Source organism: Chiloscyllium plagiosum, unplaced genomic scaffold (genome assembly GCF_037043375.1).
Source record: "Chiloscyllium plagiosum isolate Xiang-an unplaced genomic scaffold, Cpla_swu_hap1 HiC_scaffold_15, whole genome shotgun sequence".
Classification (NCBI taxonomy): Eukaryota; Metazoa; Chordata; class Chondrichthyes; order Orectolobiformes; family Hemiscylliidae; genus Chiloscyllium; species Chiloscyllium plagiosum.
The window spans coordinates 16,783,508-16,805,236 of NW_028270153.1; the positions used below are offsets into that span (position 1 = coordinate 16,783,508).

General features: G+C 44.4%; 1 protein-coding gene across 8 annotated transcripts in view; it reads left to right on the plus strand.

Annotated features, from left to right (window-relative positions):
• The window catches only part of LOC122560241 (zinc fingers and homeoboxes protein 3-like), an 89,495-nt gene that overhangs the window by 51,855 nt on the left and 15,911 nt on the right, over positions 1–21,729 (plus strand). For 5 of the 8 annotated variants that reach the window (XR_015759524.1, XM_087994774.1, XM_087994773.1 and 2 more), the window contains one exon: positions 18,229–21,299. The exons of 1 other annotated variant lie outside the window; for it this stretch is intronic. Coding sequence is in view for 6 of the 7 variants with exons in the window: in XM_087994774.1 (XP_087850900.1) it covers positions 18,401–21,299 (2,899 nt within the window). In the remaining variant the exon portion in view is untranslated. Of the gene's footprint in view, positions 1–3,289; positions 3,975–18,228; positions 21,312–21,729 lie in introns of those variants that run through there. 2 more of the 8 variants (XM_087994775.1, XM_043710718.2) reach the window with 2 other exon arrangements.

The window sequence follows — 21,729 nt, forward strand, 5'->3', positions numbered from 1 at the left end:
TGATCTCTGATCTTACCTAATGGATTTCTTTTAAACTGCAGTCATCGGCAAATATTTGCCCGTGGTTCATTTGTATTTCTTGTATCCGATATCTCCTCGTGTTTGAGGATTTGAGCACTGGTGCTGTCAGTCAGGTTTGCACCTCCCCCAGTCCTGTCGTGTTTATAGCTATTCCTGTCAGGGAGATTTGCTGTCATGACATATCACACTTGCCTGTCTCTCGCCATCCTCAAACACCCACTGCAACACAGGCTGCAAATGCTTTGAGACATTATCATACAGCAACTCCTTCTGTTTTTTGAGTACGGGAGTTGGGAATTCATGTTGAGGTTGTCCAGGACATTGGTGAGGGCTCTTCTGGATTTCAGTTCTGGTCGCCCAGTTACAGGATGGATATTATGAAGCTTGAGAGGGTTCAGAAGAGATTTATCAGGACGTTGCCAGATACGGAAGTTTTGAATTGCAAAGACAGGCTGGATAGGCTCAGACCTTTTTTCACTGGAGTGTACGAGGTTGAGAGATGACCTTATAGAGGTTTATAAAATCATGAGGGGTACAGATAGGGATAATGGTGGGTGTCTTTTCCCTCGGATGATGGATTTCAAGACTCTGGGCATGTTTTTAAGGTAAGAGGAAAGAGATTTAAAAAAGACGTGGGGCAACCTTTCTTGCACACAGGTTGGTTCAAATGTGGAATGAACCTTCTGAGAAAGTGGTGGGTGTGGGCACAGCTACAATGTTTAAAAGACACTTAGGTAAGTACCTGAATAGGAAAGGGTTGGAGGGATATGGGCAGGTAGGCCTAGTTTAGTTTGGGATCATGATTGGCATGGACTGGTTGGACCGAAGGGTCTGTTTCTGTGCTGTGTGACTGTGACTCTATGTTCCCTCCATGTTACCATCTGGATGAAATCTTGGTAGGTTTTCAGTTTTATCAAATTACTGACATTTTCTTTTCTAGATGTGCCTCTTAGAGTTACGGTGTGCAGTTTCAAGCCCTTTTCACTTGCTTCATGGTCTGAATTCAAAGCACATATGTCAGAATCCACATTTCAGACCTCTGTTTTTCTTACATTGATCTTTATTTTTGTCCTGGTTTCTGAGGAAAGTGGATAAAATGCATCAACTTATGACACTTCTCCTTTTGACAAACTGGAATTTTCGTGTTGTTAAAACTTTCTTCATCTTCACAGAATTACTTCTGACTGTCTCTGCATCACATCCCAATCTTCTCTTACTATTTGTACTAAGTGCACAATGTAATGCAATGCCATCCACTTCAATCTTCACGCTAGTTTCTTCTAATGTTATTCTTCTAAATGTCATTGTTTATATATTTTCAGTGTTCACAGTTAATCCATATTCTAAGCTTCTAGAACATAAACAAAATACTGGATGTAGGTTTGCTCGCTGAGCTGAAAGGTTCATTTCCAGACGTTTCGTCACCCTACTAGGTAACATCTTCAGGCGAAGCACTGTACATGATTCCTGCTGTCTATTTATATGTTTGGGTTTCACCACAGGAAATGACATCACCAACCCAAAGAAACCCAAACATATAAATAGACAGCAGGAATCCTGTACAGTGCTTCACCTGAGGCCCACTGAAGATGTTACCTGGTAGGGTGACAAAACATCTGGAAATGAATCTTCTGGTTCAGCAAGCAAACCAACATACAGAACCTCAACCTGAGCTACAAATCTTCTCAAAAGTCACTAATAAAGAAAATACTGCAGATACTGGAAATCTGAAAGGTTTTCCAATTCTATTTTGTTTACCTCAGCAAGTCCAGCAGCCTCTGTAGAAGTAGTTAATGTTTCAGGTCAATGACCTTATAGGAGTTTTTCCAGTTTTTTTTTGTATATCTAATCTTCTTGATTTTACTTAAACTGATATTTTACAGGGCCTTTCTGATTCTACAAGTTGAACTATGCCAGTGTATTACAAGTTAGTGATATACTTGCAGTCAATTTTTCACCCTGGGAAATGCTTCTGAATGTTTATTCTTTGTACAGTTTGAATACTGTTGGGCGAAAGAACAAAGTCTTCACCAGTTTTACCAGGCAGCACGTAACGCACAAGGAGCCAGTTGCTCATTCATCTGTCTTTTTTAAAGAGCTGGGTCACATTTGACTACCTCAGAATGAAAGTGATTGTGTTTCTCCATGAAAATGTGCTTTGGGCATCCATCAAAAATGTGGCAGTGGTTGCATTCAGGTTGCATGTTTGTGGACTCCTATTACTCCCTATGTAAGCCTGTCATAGCTTTGTTGGTAGTTACAGTTGCGTCAGCAAAACCTCACTAAGTCAGTAGTTGCCTTGTCTACTGCAGATAGCAGTCACAGTTAAGTGTATGTGTGCAGTGAAACCAGGCATCCAATTATACCCTCGGTGCACATTGACTGACTCCTTTTGATATCCTTTACAGATGTTTGATGGGACCCTGTGGTATTAATGTTGAAAACAGTGGTGACATCTGCTGGTTCATTCCAAATCTTCAGTTGCTCCATTAAGACACAGTTGAAGCACCTTAGTCACAAGTCTTTTCCTCCTCCTCTTCCCCTTGGGGTTCTTTCAGATCCAATGGTACCTAATAAAGCATGATCTTTCCCTCCACCTCAAAAGAATTTGTTCTACTACGCCTATGTTGCTTAGCCCCTGAACCTATGGAGGCCTGGCCTACTACAGTATGAGGCACTTGGCATTGGATTAAAGGCATTTCTATGGCGTTCAAAACTTGGTAGGAAGCTCTGAGGTCAATTTTCATTTTATTCCTTTACTCTGGTGAAATTTTTGCAAGATTCACAAACATTCTCTGCAGGCTGTGTTCATTTGTACCACAGCACAAGGGAGAGCACTTCCTGTACAGACACAGCGTCAGTTACAGTTACACGGTCTATGATTCTTTCATTTCAACCATTCGGCAGCTGCAAACGGAAACTTGCTATTGAGTGCATTAACCCAGAACGGTGGTGGGATTAACTGCACTGGCATATGTGCGTGTGTGTAACTATACCTTTCTAGTCAGCAATGCTTGTCTTTGTCACCAGATGTCTCAAAGCAGTGTGCAGCCAATGAAGTATATTTTTGAACTGTAGTTACTGTTGAAAAGAATAGAATACAATCAAATCCCTACAGTATGGAAACAGATCCTTTGGTCCAGCCAGACCCATTCCCCTATTACTCTACGTTTACCCCTGACTAATGCACCTAACCTTCACACCCCTGAACACTATGGGCAATTTAACATGGCTAATTCACCTAACCTGCACATCTTTGGATTGTGGGAGGAAACCGGAGCACTCGGAGGAAACTCACGCAGTCACGGGGAGAATGTTTGTGTGGAGTTTGCACAGTCACCCAAGGCTGGAATTGAACCTGAGTCCTTGATGCTGTGAGGCAGCAGTGTAATCACTGAGCCACTGAGTTGTATTGGAGGAAATGGGGTTGGTTAGCTAAGTTGGCTGGATGGTCAGTTTGTGATGTAAAGTAATGGTCAGCAGTGTGACCATCAATTTCCTACATTGGCTGAGGTTACCATGAAGGACTCTCTCCCCTCACCTGAGGTATGGTGGCCCTCAGGTTATGCCATTACCAATCGGCTGCAATGAGACAGCAATCTATAGTTCTGTGGGGCTATAGCGATTATATCTTTAGGAAATATGGCAACCAATATGCACATTAACATATAGCAAGACCGTGCAAATGGCAATGACCAGATAATCTGTTCTTCTGATGGTTTAACATAAATGCTGGCCAGTACAGTATTACCCTGCTCCTCTTTGTTTTTCTTTTACATCCATCGAAGCAGGTGCATTGAGCCTCAGTTTGACATCTCATGTGAAAGACAACACCCCTGACAGTACAGCGTTCCTAAGTGCCGCACTGGGAGTGTCAGTTTCAAACCCTGGACTTGAACGAGCAACTTATGATTCCAGTTAAGAGTGCTATCAGTTGAGAAGGATTGCCGACTGTGAGCAGAGCTCAAGTTGCATTATTGCTTCTTCTATTCTTGTTTCCTTGTTTATTCCACTTACTCATGATAAATATCAGGTAAAGTAAAAATATGGCCTTTCAGCCTTAACTTGGATTTGGCACGGTGCAAGATGCTGGTAGTTTGGAACAGAACGTTTCCACTTTTTGTACCATGCTGACATTGGTCACCCCCAAAACAAATGCAGAAAACGTCAAACGTAGGATCAATCTCTCCATCACTTTGCATCTGCTAAACTCATGAGCACTCCTTAATGCCACTGGAATTTTTGATTCCTCCCTAACCAATATACCGGCCTATCCTCTTCTCCTGTTCCCAAAGTACCAGCGCAGTCAGGCTTCTAAATTAATTGAAATGTTGGCTTACTAAAAGTTTTTTCATGGAATTTGGGTGTGACTAACTATGCCAACACGTATTGCCCAATCCTAATTCCAGAGAGGGCAGAGATCAGAATCAACTCCCCTGTCACTGTGGATCTGGAGTCACATGATGGCCACGATATTTGTGAACCTTATGCGTTTTTATGACAATTGACAGTGGTTACACGGTTGCTATTAGGCCAGCTTCTTTTAAAATAAAAATCCAGATTTCAACACAATCTCAATTAAAGTCCAAAGGTGTGCAGGTTAGGTGGATTGGCCATGCTAGATTGCCCGTAGTGTCCAGGGCAGCATGATGGCTCAGTGGTTAGCACTGCTGCCTCAGCGACCAGGGACCCGAGTTTGCTTCCAGCCTTGGGCGACTGTCTGTGTGAAGTTTGCACATTCTCCCTGTGTCTGCGTGGGTTTCCTCCGGGTGCTCCAGTTTCCTCCCACAATCCAAAGATGTGCAGATTAGGTGAATTGGCCTTGCTGCATTGCCCATCGTCTTTAGGGATGTGTAGGTTAGGTGCATTAGTCAGTGGTAAATGTAGAATAATAGGGTAGGGGAATGGTTCTGGGTAGGTTACTCTTTGGAGGGTCAGTGTGGACCTGTTGGGCTGAAGGGCCTGTTTCCACACTGTAGGGATTCTATGGTGTGCAGGCTGGGTGGATTAGCCATGGGAAATGCAAGGTTACAGAGATGGGGTAGGGACGTGGGTCTGGATGGAATGCTGTTCAGAAAGTCAGTGTGGACTTAATGGGCCAAATGGCCTACTTCCACACTGTAGCAAGGTATATTTGTGTTTGGCCTATTAAGAGGTTATTTTACTTTGGCTCCTTCAGATAAATACAGACCACATCAATCAGGCTGCTTGATGTGGAGACAAGCTGCAAACAGAAATGTGTTCTCTTTTCCTGAGGACAGCTGTTGTCCACCTATTAATAAGTGCAGCAATTTAATCAAGTGGAGAGAGCAAAAAAAATTGATAGACTGCTGTTGCAGCACCAAGCAGTGCAGTACCAAGCTGCTAATCTAATTCCCCAAGGCAGTCTGTGGTTAAAGCACATTCACCTTCCACTGCCTGTGAAGACCACAGTGAGACTGTTAACACTGGCTTGTCTGATGGAAGACTGCATTTTTTTCTGATCCGCATACAATTCTCTTGCATTCACTGTTGGAAACAATATATCAAACCTGATGTAGTTGGGCAGAATTTACATGCCGATGCAGCAGCTGCTTTATGATGACTTCAGTGGTTTTAAATTAAATTCCCACCCAAATCCTCAAATCCCCAAACCACCCCCCCCCCAAAGGCTTTCACACTAACATAACATGTATCAAAGGAAGATGTGTATTTACAATTTTATGTAGACCACCTTCAAAGAGTAGCAGGAGCATGTTTATAAAAATTTAAATCTCCTGCAATGGCTTCATTGTGAAAGGCAGAATCCAAACGCAGTGGATTTGATTACCAGCTAATGCTGAGTTAGCGATTGTGTGCTGGAGCCTTACAATGACCTGACAATCTGAAGTTAGGAGAATGGAACTGAGCAGATCTCATTCTGTTTCACTGGTAAATGAACAGGAAGAGTGTTCGGTTCTGATGCCACACCACCCTTTGCCACTGCAGGTAAATAGCCCAACATTTGTCCAATCGCATACCTCCAAAAATATATGTTGTCAGTGCATATCGTCTGATTGACAAATATCTTAGTAAGGACATCAGAAAGCAGAGTGTCAATAAAATTATAGCTGGCTTTCTCCTTCAACAGTAGACTTTGTCTTTGTGGTGGATGAAATAATACATTAGGTGGAACCTGGTTGGAGACTGACCATTAACATGTACTGTTACCGAAGAAACGAGTAGATCTCTGGAATTGTACTGAACGGAAATCAACACTTGACCCCAACAATGCTCTGTTACCAAATATAATCCAGACTGAACCTAGCTTTACCCATACCAAGAGCGCTTTATAGATTGATGTCTTGGTGGCCCATATCACTGGAATGAACTAGCATGATGCCATGGGCTATTCTTCTTGCAGCATTGTCTACGATTGAGAGGATTTTTCTCAGTCTCCAAGAATTAAAATGTATCACTCAATCATTAGTATAGACAACACATAATAAAAAGAAACTGCGTGCTTGAGTTATTCCTTGCTTTTCTTTAAAGACTTGGGCCTGAACTTTCATACGGAGTTGGGAAAACTTGCAGCTTTGCAGGAAGTGCCCCAGATATTCTAATCCTTTATTCTGGGGGTGAAGGAGTGTTAACTGGAGAAGGGCTGCTGTCCTCACAAAGAGTTCAAAGGTGAACATAGGAGCTGCCAGGTGTGGAGGAAGAATGTATGAAACGTCTGGATCAGTGGTCTGGAGAAAAAATACCACAAACAGCCCTCAACCACCATTCCCCATCCATGTCAACCCATCCTCTCTCATACCTACATGGATCCTTATGTCCTCTATGCCAACCTATGTCCCTCTACCCGATCCCATGGCTCTTTACAGTCCCTATGCCAACTGAAGCCAGTTAACTCCCTCACTACAATCCTTTGCCCTTATTTCTTTAATATCAACTCATCCAGTATCTCTTATGGGCAGATATCAGAAACCATGCTGAGATGTAACAAAGTTCTAAGTACCAACGGATACATTCAATATTTTTAAAAACATACTCAGATAAAAATCCATCCACTGCATTTTACTTCCTTCAACTACTTAATCCCTTGTAAAGAAACAAGCATTTATATTAATCGCCCCACACTAAAGATTTTATAACCACTGGGAGATGTTAGTTAATCTGTGAACTGACATGAACCAGTACCCGAAACGTCGATTCTCCTGCTCCTCGGATTCTGCCTGGCCTGCTGTTCTTTTCCAGCATCACACTCTCGACCATGAACCAGTACTGTGATAGTAAAAGGTTGTGAAGTACGTATACAGCACAAAACATATAATGATAGTCCTCAGGCTTATGTCAACCTAAGAGTAAACCAGAGGGCTCTTGTGGTGCAGTGCAAATGTCCTACGGAGTCAGGTTTGAATCCCATGATGGCAGAAAATGGAATCTGAATTCAATTTTATAAAGAAAAACCCGCAACTGAAAATTTAATGATGTCTGTGAAACCAACATACATCAGCGTTGATCTTTCCCGGAGCCTTCTCTTTAACTGTAACACTATATTCAGCATTCTCTTCAATTACCTTGATGTACTTATATAAGGTATGATTTGCCTGGACAGCACGCAAAACAATACTTTTCACTGTATGTCGGTATATGTGACAATAATAAATCAACTTAATCATTACTGAGTGTCATAAAAAAACATCTAGTTCTCTGATGTCTGTGAAAGAGAAACTGCCTTGCCTGGCCTGGCCTACACGTGACTCCATAACCACAATGTGGTGGACTCTTAACTGCCTTCTGAAATGGGCCAAAGAGAGGACTGCAGATGCTGGAGATCAGAGTCTAGATTAGAGTGGTGCTGGAAAAGCACAGCAAGTCAGGCAGCATCCAAGAAGCAGGAAAATCAGGATGATGAAGGGCTTTTGCCCAAGATGTCGATTTTCCTGCTCCTCGGATGCTGCCTGACCTGCTGTGCTCTGCCTTCTGAAATGGTCTAGGATGACATTCAGTTGTGCCAATTGCTAGCAAGTCTCAAAAAAGTAATAAGACTGGGTAGATCACTTGGTTTAGACCTATGCATAGGGAACCACATTGACAGTCCTCCTTATCAGCATCTGGGAGCTAGTGCCAAAATTGAAAGCTGCCTCACAGACTACACAAGCAATAGCCTGAAGCAGTCATAGTCATGGAGTCATACCTTACACCAGTAACACCATCACCATCCCTGGGTATGTCCTATTCATTTGGCTAGCTCAGTTAACTCTAGCTTAGAGATGTGCACAGTATTAAACAGTTGCTGGGAGCTTTCATACATGTCCTCAGCATTGATTCCGGAACCCATGAAAGCACTAGAGAAAAATTGCTTGGGAAACTGAAAGAGTTAAAGACCAATAGGTTCCCTGAGGGGATGCATATGAAAGGAAGTAGCTACAAACATATTGAATGCACTCGTAGTATTCTGCCAGGAATCTTAGATTCCAGAAAGGTTCCAGAGGATTAGCATATTCCCAATGTAATATCTTTATTTAAGAAAGAAAAGAGGCAAAAGAAAAACAGGCAACCATTGGCCAGTTAGCTTAACATGTTACTCAGAAAATGTTAGAGTCTATTATAAAAGGTGCAATAGCAGAATATTGTACAAGACATTGGTTCAGCCGCATTTAGAATACTGTGTACAGTTCTGGTCGCCACATTACCAAAAGGATGTGGACGCTTTGGAGAGGGTGTGGAGAAGGTTTACGAGGATGTTGCCTGGTGTGGAAGGTGCTAGATATGAAGAGAGGTTGAGTGGGTTAGGATTGTTTTCATTAGAAAAAAGGAGATTGAGGGGGGACCTGAAAAATCATGGTCTACAAACTCATGAAGGGTATAGACAGGGTAGATAGAGATAAGCTTTTTCCCGGGGTGAAGGATTCAAAAACGAGAGGTCATGCTTTCAAGTTGAGAGGTGAAAAATTTAAGGGGGATACACGTGGCAAGTACTTTACACAGAGGGTGGTAGGTACCTAGAACGTGTTGCCAGCAGAGGCAGTAGAGGCAGGCACGGTAGATTCATTTAAGATGCGTCTGAACAGATGCATGAATAGGTGGGGAGCAGAGGGATACAGATGCTTAGGAATTGGGCGACAGGTTTAGACAGTGGATTTGGATCGGCTCAGGCTTGGAGGGCTGTAGGGCCTGTTCCTGGGCTGTAAATTTTCTTTGTTCTATTTAGAAATACAGAATATGATTTAGCAGAATCAGCATACCTTCATGAAGGGAAAATCATGCCTGACAAATTTACAAGAAGTCCTTGAGATAGTAATAAATAGAATTAAGGGGAGGCGATGGATTATTGGCATTATCACTGGACTGTTAAACACAAGACCCAGGTCATGTTCTGGGGACGCAAATTCAAATCCCGCCATGGCAGATGGTGGAATTCGAATTCAGTAAAAACAAAGTCTGGAATTAAGAATCTAATCCATTGTCCAATTGTTGGGGGAAAAACTCATTTGGTTTACTAGGAAATTGCCATCCCGATATGGCCTACATATGACTCCAGACCCACCCCAATGTGGTTGACTTTTAATTGAACCTCTGCGATGGACAACAAATGTTGGTTTAGCCAGCAACGCCCTGATCTGTGAATAAATAAAGGGTAAACAGTGGATGTGATATATATTTTTGGGGAAACACTTGATAAGGTACTACACAATAGTTAATTCAATAAGATGAGTCCATTGTGTTGGAGGTAGTATGTTAGCATGGATTGCAGATTGGTTAACTATAGAAGAAAAATAATTGCAATGGGGGACCATTTTCAGGATGGTAACCTGTGCCACAAGGATCAGTGCTAGGTCCACAACTATTTACAATATAAATGAACTTGAATGAGGAAAGTGACTATATTATAGTGGATAGGTGGAAAGACAAGTGGTGAGGTTGGCACAAAGACTCTGCTGAGGGATAAAGACAGGTTAAGCAAATAGGCAAAAAAACTTGGCAGGTATAATACAATGTGGGGAACTGTGAGGTTATGCACTTTGGCAAGAAGAATAAAGTAACTGAATGTTATTTAGATGGAGAAAGACTACAGAAAGCGATGGGACAGAGGGATCATGGAGTCCTCATCCATGAATCACAAAATGCTAGCATCCAAGCTCAGCAGGTAATAGGGAAGGCAAATGGAACGTTGGCCTTTATTTTAAAGAGAATGGAGTACAAAAGTGGGGAAATTTTGCTAAAACAATACAAGGCTGGAGTCAGATGACAGCTGGAGTACTTTGAACGGTTTTGAGTCTTCTATCTAAAGAAAGATACACTGGCATTGGAGGCAGTCCAGAGAAAGTTCACTAAGTTAATACCAGATGTGGAGGGATCATCTTATGAATAGAGGTTGTCTAGATTGTGCTAATACTCAGTAAAAAAAAGAATGAGAGGCAATGTTATTGAAATGTGCAAGATTATTTGGGGACTTGAAGGGTAGAAGGAGAAAGGTTGTTTCGACTTGTAAGAGAGTCTTGGACCAGAGGGCATCATCTCAGAACAAGTGGTTGTATATTTAAGATAGAGCTGAGGAGGATTGCTTTCTTTGAGTGCAGTGAACTTGTGAAACTCTTTACCACAGAGGACTGTAGAGGCTGGGCTGCTAATATATCCAAGACTGATTTAGACAGACTTGTAATCAGTAAGGGTATCAATGGTTATGGAGAAAAAGTAGAAAAGTTGAGTTGAGGTGTATGTGATCAGCTATAACCTCATTGAATGGTAGAGCGAACTCGTTGGGCTGAATGGCCTACTTCTGTTTCTGTGTCTTATGAAGCCTATTTCCACAGGCTTCAGGTCAAACCTGGGCGACGAATTCACCTGCTGTCTACCACTACTGCCCTTCTTCAGTACTCCTCTGTGTTGAACACCTGTTGGAGGAAGTAGAGGGTGACAAGAAACAAAATGTATTCTGGGTGGGGGTGCTTCAAGATCTATCACCAAGAGCGGCTTGGCAGCAACATGTCTTGAGTCCATACTGGGATTGTAGCAGGTGGTGAGGGAACCAACAAGAGGGAAAAGTATATTTGACCTCAACCTCACCAGTTTGCCTGCCACAGATGCATCAGTCCATGATAGGAGAGAACACTGCACGATCCTGTGGATGTGAAATCCCATCTTTGCTTTGAGGGCATCCTCCATCATGCTCAATCACTGTGCTAAATGGGGTAGATGCAGCAGATCTAGCAACTCAAGATTGGCATCCACGAGGCTTTATGGGCCATCAGTTGCATCAGAATTGCACTCCAACACAACCTGGCATATCCTTTAACATACCCTACCCAGCAAGACAGGGAATCAACACTGCGTTGTTGAAGAGGTCATGAGGATGTGTCAGGAGCAGCACCAGGCACGTCTAAAAAGCTGTTAGTCTAGTGAAGCCACAACACAAGACTATTTGCATGCCAAACAGCATAAGGCAGAAAGTGATAGACCAAAGTGGTTTCACAATCAATAGATGAGACCAAAGCCTTGCAACATTAATCTTGAATAGTGATTAACAATTAAATAGCTCACCAGAGAGGCTCCACAAATACCCCCATCCTCAATGGTGGAAGAAATGAGCATATCAGTGCAAAAGATAAGGCAAAGTATTTGCAACTACCTTCAGGCTCAAGGTCACCAGAATTAGAGATACCAGTCTGCAGCCAAATCAACTTGTGATGTGCCATGTGATATCAGGGAATGTCAGGGTACATTTGATATTGCAAAGGCTATCGGCCCTGACACCAGTAGTATTGAAGGCTGTGCTCCAGAACTTGCTGCATCCCAAGCGAAAGTGCTCCAGTACAGCTACACCCCAACAATGTGGAAAATTTCCCAGGTATGTCCTGTACACCAAAAGTAGGATAAATCTAACCCAGCCAAATACCTGTGCCACCTATGTTCTACCCTCAATCACGTGGACAGGGTCATGAATAGTGCTATCAAGCAGCACTCAGCTCAGTCATGCTCAGTTTGTGCTCCTCCAGCACTACTCAGTTCCTGACCTCATTACAACCTTGGTTCAAACCCGGAGAAAAGAGAGATAATTCCAGAGGTGAGATGAAAGTGATTGTCTTTGACATCAAGGCTGCATGGGACAGTGTGGGCATTAAGGAGCAAAGAACCACAAAATCTGGAGTCAGTGGGAATCAGAAGGAAAACTGTCTGTTGGTTGGAGTCATATTTGGCTGAAAGAAGAATGGTTGTGATTCCTACAGGTCAGTCATCTTGGCTGCAAATAATTATTGCAGGAGTTCCTTAGAGTAGTGTCCTTGACCCAACCATTTTCAGCTGCTTCATCAGTGACCTTTCCTTCATCTTGAGGTCAGAAGTGGGGATGTTCACTGATAATTGCATATTGTTCAACACCATTCATGACTCAAGAACTGAAGTAATGTCCAAATGTAGCAAGACCTTCACAATAATAATGGGCGGCACGGTGGCTCAGTGGTTAGCACTGCTGCCTCACAGTGCCAGGGACCTGGGTTCAATTCCTGCCTTGGGCAACTATCTGTGTGGAGTTTGCACATTCTTCCTGTGGCTACGTGAGTTTTCCCCCACAGTTCAAAGATGTGCAGGTCAGGTAAATTGGCCATGCTAAATTGACCATAGTGTTGGGTGCATTAGGCAGGGGTAAATATAGGGTAGGGAAATGGGTCTGGGTAGGTTACTCTTTGGAGGGTTGGTGTGGACTTGTTAGGCTGAAGGGCCTGTTTCCATACTGTAGGGGATTAATCTAATCATAACAAAGTTTGAGTCTACAAGGGTCAAATAACATCCTGGGAGTTATTATTGACCAGAAATTAAATTGGGCTAGCCATGTAAATAATGTGGCTACAGAGCAATTGAGGAGTGTGATGGAATACTCCCCACTTGCCTGGAGGAGTGCAGCTCCAATAGCCTTCAAGACGCTCATCAGTATTCGGGACAAAGCAGTCTATTTGATTGACACCACATTCACAAGCATTCATTTCCTCCGCAATCGATGCGTTGTACTGGTAGTGTGTACCATCTACAAGATGCACAGCAGGAACTCTCCAAGACACTTTTAATATTATCTTTCAAACCCATAACCACTGTGACTCAGAAGGACAAGAGCATCAGATACAAACTCCCTTTCAAACCACTCATTATCCTGACTTCAAAAAATGTCATTCCTTCTGTGTTATTTGGTCAAAATTCTGAAACTTGTTCCTTTGTGAAATGGACTGCAGTAATTTTAACGCAGTTCACCAGCACCTTCTCAAGAGCAACTGTAGATGGACAAGAAATGCTGGTCTAGCCAGTGACACCCACGTGTCTTAGTGTCTTACACTTCCCACTTATGAATAAATTCAAAATTTTCAAGTTCCTCCATCATAATATAAAGCCTCTTGACCCTGGGATTGTCTCTGTCAATCTCTTCTGTATCCGTTCCAGGCTGGAACATCCTTCCTAATGCTCAGAGTTGTAAATTCTAACTGTAACTTGATTAAATGATTTGTTAGAGACTTGGCATTTCGCTTTTGCTGCTGCACGTTTTTTAAAAGTATACTACGATCCCATCTGTTTTCAATTTTTAAAGTAGGTCCTGATGAAGAAATTTACCCTTGTTTGAAAGGAGCTGTTGGAGGTTGCTGTTTGAGCTCTCTGAAAAAGCAGGAATAACAATGAAGTTGTTGGCTGCATTGCCCTTGGATTGGTGCCTTCTGTCTGGGGACCCATGGCTGCAGCTTGTTGTATTCAGCAGCAAACTGCCCAAGGTGCCTTTTTGATTTTGGAGATAGGGTTGATTTATGTGGTCATTCTGACCTTTTACGCCATCAGCTTCTGCTGCCACTCAAACCTATGAATGCAAATGGTGTTAATCATTAGCTTGGCATTGTGCGTCAAGAGTACCTTGAAATTATGCAAATAGCACATTGGCATTTGTGACTCCATGTGCCTTAACTTGTGAAAATAATTGCACATGCATTTGGTCCTTAAATATAATTCTCATAATTTCCCACAAAAAAAACAATTAGGTTGCTTGTACTAGTGCTTATTTTTTGTTCTATTTCTCTTTTCCCAAATGTCCTATATTTACTAGATAGTCTCTAGTTCCATGTCATTTGTTGTACTGTCAGTGAGTCCAGTAATGCCAAGATTTTGGAATTTACGGTTGCTGCTCAACATCTGAACAGCCTGATGCAAGGGCTATTAAAAGTAAAGGCCTCTCATTGTGTCCACTGAATCCTATGATCTCTCATGCAATTCCATGTACATTCCTCATTTCTTTGGAAATGTGAACCAATGAGCATTCAAGTGAGACCAGGCTAATTGTGAATCAATGAACTGATTTGTTTTACTTGTATTACATAAAATAATGTATTTTTTTTGCATTGAATATGGACGAACGGTACATAGTTTTAAGTGAAGTTGATCATGTTAGCATAATGAGTAAAATAGCATTGTCTGTCATTCTGCTTAGTTGGACATTTTAGCAAAATCTATCAATATCGTCACCTTCCATGCGTTGGAAATTGGCTTGACAGCTGTCAAACCGCTTTGAATGAGAGAACTCTGGTAAGAGAGATATTATGGGGGTTTAGCTGACACACTTGTTGTCAATTCTGAATGGACACCAATCAACAGGCGCCACTATCTTTCAGCTACTGAATTTTCCCCATTCTGTCAAACACGTTTGGTACGTGATTAACATGATGATAACACATCTGGCATTCCAGGTTATTTGTGCTGAACAATATCCCAAATAACTCAAGTGATTCAGGGAATTAAATTCAATTTCACAGCAACTGCAAAATATTAAAGTCCTTTCAGGTAAATTTTGAGATATGACTTAATTTTCTCTTTTAAAACCTTCCAATTATTCAACCAATGAACAAGTTATTTGTTTCTTTACCCTAGCGCAAGGTTCTTTATAATTTCAACAAATCATAGATGCAGAGGAAAGCAATGCAAAACAGAGAAGAAAACTGACAGACAATATCTCTGCTTAGTGTTAACTTTCTGAAACAATAGCAACTTGTGCAGTCGATTCTGCTATAACGTGGTAGTTCCGTTCTCGTGCAACCTTCTATTATAAGAACATCGATTACTAGCAGCCCCTTTTGACAAATGGAATTGCGCTATAACCAATACATGCTTTAAAAGTTTGCGCTTTAGAAACAGTGTCCCCAATTCATCAATCGTGTTATAGTGAATTTGCATTAAAGAAATGCACATTATAGCAGAATGACCTGTACTTATGTAATAAAAAGAAACTGGATAATGAGCATTAATGATAGGTAGGAGAAAGTGAGGACTGCAGATGCTGGAGATCAGAGCTGAAAATGTGTTGCTGGAAAAGTGCAGCAGGTCAGGCAGTATCCAACGAGCAGGAGAATCAACGTTTCGGGCATGAGCCCTTCCTGAAGAAGTTTAAACAAAGAGATTATGAATCAATATCACAGCAATTAACAGATGTTGAGAGAGGCCAGTTCTGCAATGTGTAACTGACATTAGGTGGGTACATTGCAGGGAACAAATTGGTCTTGGAGCATACCAAATAAAGTGCACATACCAAATAAAGTGCACATACCAAATAAAGTGCACATACCAAATAAAGTGCACATACCAAATAAAGCTCTGAAGAAGGGCTTATGCCCGAAACGTTGATTCTCCTGCTCCTTTGATGCTGCCTGACCTGCTGCGCTTTTCCAGCAACACATTTTTCAGGTCTGATCTCCAGCATCTGCAGCCCTCACTTTCTCTCAATGCATATAGATGTTAACGTATAGTGCATAGGCTGTTACAGCAGTATGCCATCCAATCCTTGAGAATGATTAGATTAGATTACTTACAGTGTGGAAACAGGCTCTTTGGCCCAACAAGTCCACACCAACCCTCCGAAGAGCAACCCACCCAGACCCATTCCCCTACATTTACACTTTCACCAAACACTACGGGCAATTTAGCATGCACATTTGTTTTTGGACTGTGGGAGGAAACCGGAGCACCCGGAGGAAACCCACGCAGACACGGGGAGAATGTGCAAACTCCACACAGACAGTTGCCTGAGGCGGGAATTGAACCTGGGTCTCTGGCGCTGTGAGGCAGCAGTGTTCACCACTGAGCCACCATGCCACACATTCCCAATGGTTGGGAAGTCACTAGTGACAGTGTACTGTCAATGCAATATTTGCCATTGATCCCTTAATTTTATGTCACTTGCAACTTGTGGACATGTTGGGAGTCAATGCATCTATTTGGCTTTTGGAGGTTTGACATTACATGAACTTAAGGGTGGCAGAATGGCTCAGTGGTTAGCACTGCTGCCTCACAGTGCCAGGGACCTGGGTTCAATTCCTGCCTTAGGTGACTGTCTTTGTGGAGTTTGTATATTCTCCCCATGTCTGCGTGGGATTTCTCCCACAATCCAAAAGATGTGCAGGTCAGGTGAATTGGTCATGTTGCCCATAGTGTTAGGGGTAAATGTACGATTGGAGGGTTGGTGTGGACTTGTTGGGCCAAATGGTCTGTTTTCATGGTGTAGGGAATCTAATCTAAATATATGAAAGAAGATACAGGGCTATCTAGTTTAGGATCTACCATCCCAATTATGTGATACAATATTTATGAAGTTATTCACTGATTGTAGAAAGCAACATCTGTTAGTTGCCCTATACTGACCTGCTTTGGCACGAGGAGAATTTATCATAGTTGTGTATTTTGTGAACCAGAGGTCCAAATATGTTACAATCTATTTTGCAGTGTTTTGTGAATTTCTTTATATTCTCATCTCACTTCTGATGTTACCAATATATCATGCCACTAAGCACCCCCTGTATTGTCTGCATCATAGCACTAAATGCTCACCTAGTTAATGGAGTAGCACCATTGGGTGGCAGCAAGAGTATTTTCAAATACATTCAAAGACACCTGGCCCCATGAAGAGTCTCTTCCTCTGGAGGTAGTGTACTTGTTGTTCTCCCTGAATGCTCTTGTGCGTATCTCATTTTCCAATCAATTAGCTTTGAGGCTGTATTTTTCATCTGCTAGCACCTCTGTAACATGTAACAAGATCCATGAAAAATCATTTCTGTAAGAAACCGCCAACTCTACAGTTTCTAATTCTGTGCTCACAAGTTAAGATTTTGTCTCAGAAAAGAGTATTTTAAGCTCGGTCAAACTAAAACAAAATATTTAAAATAAAAGAGGATGTCCAAATCCAATTTGCTACTTTTGGATTACATTGCTGTAATGCAGGATAATCAAACAGCTAATTTGCTCAGCACCAATGTTCCACTGCTGGGCCAGGGATGACTAAATTGAATGGTTCGACGTTGAGGGAGAGGAGCAAATTGACGTGATGAATGAAAAAAGTTTAACATAGTATGGATTTTTCCAGCAGTAGAATCATAGGATCCATATAGTGCGGAAAGAGGCCTTTCGGCCCATTAAGTCTGCAACGATCCTCCAAAGAGAATCCCACGAAACACAGGTTCCTACTTTTTCCCCGTACCCCCACATTTACCATGACAAATACACCAAGCGTGCACATCTCTAGACAATTTAACATGGCCAATCCACCTAACTTGCACATCTGTGGACTCTGGGAGGAAACCAGCGCACCCAGTGGAAACATGTAGACATGGAGAACATGCAAACTCCACAAAAACATTTACCCAACACTGGAATTGAACTCAGGTCCTTGGCATCATGAGGCAGCAATGCCAGCCACCCCACTACCTTGGAATCAATATAGCTACTGAGAATTATGAACATTTTACTAATAAAAGCAAAACATTTTAATTGTTGAAAATCTGAAATAAAACCAGAAATTACTGAAGGAACTCAGCAGATCTAGCAATATCTGTGGTGAGAGAAATGGAGTTAATGTTGAGTCCACTATGATCGGAACAGAAATCATATTAAACTTGAAATGTTTTCTCTTGTTTCTCTCCATTGATGCTGCAAGGTCTGTTGAATTTCTCCTGCACTTTGTTTACTTTTCAGTGAATATTTTGTATCATGTTCACAGCCCCTTCATGCCAACTGTCCATTCCTTTCCAGAAAAAAAGGAGCTATGTGAAAATTTCACAAAAGGAATTCATTGGGAAAGTGTAAGGATTTGAGCATTGTTTACTTGAAAAATCATATTGGACTCAACACTTACTCTCTGTTTCTCTCTACAGATGCTGCCAGACCTGCTGAGTTTCTTCAGCTCTTTCTGTTTTTATTTCTAACTTTTTTTTTGCTTCTGTCTTGCAGGTAGGGTCTTCGTTGAGCAGTTCTGAATATCCAGTGTTTGGCGAACTGTCCCAACTGGAGCACAAGTTTAATGGCGGAAGGAGGACTCTGAACTGAGGGGGTGGGGTTGGTGCTTTGTAGAGGTTGAAGTCTTCTGCCCCCACTTCCCTCTTCAACACTGTTGCTATTCATCATGGCCAGCAAGAGAAAGTCTACAACTCCTTGTATGATACCAGCCAAATCCCTGACCATGCACGAAGCAGAAATGGACATTACTCCAGAATACAATGATGATGATGAAGCCTCTCCACAAGCATTTCCTGTTGAGGATATTTCTGCCAACGAGGAGGCATTCACAGTGATCAATAATAATGATGTTACAGAACGTGGTGGATTTGAATGCAAGTACTGCAATTACACAAGTCAGGACTATCACACGTTTACTGTGCACATAGAATCGGAGCACTCTGACGCAAGTGTGGACCAACTTTATGTCTGTGTTGAGTGTAACTTCAGTGCCAAGAGTCAGGAGTCCCTGACAGTGCACAACACCTTGAGCCACCCGAATGACGCCAAGCTGAAAGTGAGTGTCATCAAAAAGAACAGCCAGACAGTTGTTGAGCAGAGCATCACCGAGACCAAAAACAGTGATGGCAAGGAAAACGGCGAGGAAGCAGAAACGCAGTCAGAAATCTCCATCAGCAAAACGCCCATCATGAAGATGCTGAAGGCCAAGCCGGAAGGCAAGCGGATCACAGTCTCTCATGCTGGAAGGGAAGAGTCCAATGATGAAGGAGGGGCAGCTGATGAGGCTGTGAAAAAAACTGAGGGTGGGGATGTAGTGGAGGTTCTGTCTGCCAATGGTCTGACAGCACCTTCCCATCCTGTCAATGGAACGGCTGTGGTATCTGTGCCTGTCCTGCAGGCAGGCATGGCACAGATAGTCCCTGTCATACAACGGTCAGCATCCAGCAACAGCTCGAGCTCCCTGCCCAAAGTCATGATCCCGTTGAGCAGCATCCCCTCGTACAACGCTGCCATGGACTCCAACAGCTTCCTCAACAACTCCTTCAACAAGTTCCCCTACCCTTCGAAGGCTGAGCTCTGCTGGCTGACAGTGGTGACCAAGTACCCGGAGGAGCAGCTCAAGATCTGGTTCACTGCCCAGCGGCTGAAGCACGGTATCAGCTGGACGCCAGAGGAGATCGAGGACGCCCGCAAGAACATGTTCAACACCATCATCCAGAGCGTGCCTCAGCAGACCATCACGGTGCTGCCCACCCAGGTGACCAACACCAATGGCGGCCAGCATGTCTTGCAGGCCAATTTCCCCTGCCAGCTGTTGACCCAAGGCGGGAACATCGTGGTCACTCAGCCAGGCGGGATAGTGAAGGGAGCCACTGTGTCGGGCACCCCTGTCGCTGTCAGCCTCGCCACCCTCCCCAAGCCGCAGAACTCCCCCAAGTTTCAGCCGCAGAAGGCGGTGGGCTCAGCAGTCGGGTCCAGTGTCAAGATCTTGGCGGCTCCCTCTGTGACAGGTCTCCAACCGGGGGCAGTCGCCGTCACGTCCAGTCACCCGTCCACCACCAGCCTGGTCTCGGAGTTCGGCACCTACAAGTACAAGAAAACCAAGGAACAGCTGGCAGCACTGAAGCAGAGCTTCCTGCGGGCCCAGTTCCCGGAGCATGAGGAGGTGGACCGGCTGGTCCGGGTCACCGGGTTGCAGGGCAAAGAGATCCGCAAGTGGTTCAGCGACCGGCGCTACAACTACAAGAACCTCAAGTGCAATCAGGCCTTCGACACCAGCACCGCCAATGCCTGCGCGTCTGCCGAGACAGTCCCCGAGGAGACGTCCACCCCCCCTCCACCACCACAGCCGGCGGCAGCCGGACCCCAGTCTTCACCGGCCCCCCAGGCCCGGCGCCAGTGGCAGACCAGCTGCGAGTTCACCCCACCCAAATTCAAGGGCAAGTCGGCCGAGCAGCTGAGCGCCCTGGAGCACAGCTACGCGCAGAACCCCTTTCCCCCCGAGGAGGAGGTGGACCGGCTGCGGGTCGAGACCAAGATGACCCGCCGGGAGATCGACCTCTGGTTCTCCGAGCGGCGGAAGGCCAAGCCGGACGACAGGACCGCCAAGGCCCGGCGGCGGGCGGACGGCGACTCCGGTGAGGAGGATGAGGACGAGGAGGATGACGAGGAGGAGGACGAGGAGGAGGAGTCGGACGGTGAGGGGACGCCGAGCGACAGCAGCTCGGTGGACATGAAGCGGCTGATCGTGGTCCCGGAGCGATTGAAGGGGAGCCCCATGAAGATCAACGTGAAGGAGGGCTTGGGCCTGTGCGTGCAGCAGCAGCAGCAGCAGCAGCAGCAGCAGCCCAAGGCCAGCAAGGCCTCACAGCCTCCAGGCACCTCGCCTCCCAACCCCGTCAAGTACAAAGGCCAGAACAAGAAGACGGTGCACCAGCTGCACCTGATGAAGCTGCAGTTCATGCGGACCCAGTGGCCGACCGTCGAGGAGTACGACGAGCTGGCCATCAAGTCGCGGCTGCCGCGCACTGAGGTCGTCCGCTGGTTCGGCGACGCACGCTACGCCCTGAAAAACGGCCAACTCAAGTGGTATGACGACTACAAGAAGGGGATCTACGCCATCCGCTCGGGCAGCAATAGCCTGATCACTGACCTACCGTGTGACGGTTACCGGCCCAAACGGACACCCTCGAAAAAGGGCGGGAAGGCGGTGCTGTTTGAGTACTACACGCAGCACCGTGCGCTGCACGAGGAGGACCTCGACCGCCTCTGCGAGCGCTCCAGCATGAGCTATGAGCAGGTCCGCGACTGGTTCGCCGAGAAGCAGACCGAGGACGCCATGTACATGTCCGACTTCAGCAACGAGGACCAGCAGTCGACCAACGGCGAGGCTGACAAGGCAGAGAAGGCCCGCGGCGCGCTGCAATTGGCGGCCTCCTCCTCCTCTGCTGCCGCGGTGGAGGAGGCCTACTCAGACGTGACGGACAACAGCGACAACTGGGATGTGCCGTCGACGCGCGAGGGCCAGGCCGAGCTGAACGAGTTCGATGCCGAGATCGTCTCCGGTGAGGCCTGAAGTACGGAGCAGCGCGGTTTACCGTTAAAAACCAGGCTAGGTTTAAAAAAAGATCTGAGGCAGACTTAAAACATGGGGCCAGTCTCTCGCCATGGTGAGAATAGAATCACTCGTGAAGGTGTGGCTCGAGACAGGAGAGAGGGTTGCTTCTGAGATGAGCCCCTCAAAAGGCACAAAATCGGACAGTGCTGGAGAAACTCGGCAGGTCTGCTGTGGAGAGAGAGAAACAAAAGTTAGCGAGACGAGTCCAGTGACCTTGCTGTTTATCCCCTCTTAGAAAGTTAATATTTAATCTACTTCCACCATTTCTTCACATAATGCATTCCAGATCATGTTAGGTTGTTATAATCAGTTTCCTAACCAAGCTATTAGAATGGAGACCTAAGATGGCCATCAACAAATTCATAGAGATTGTCCCC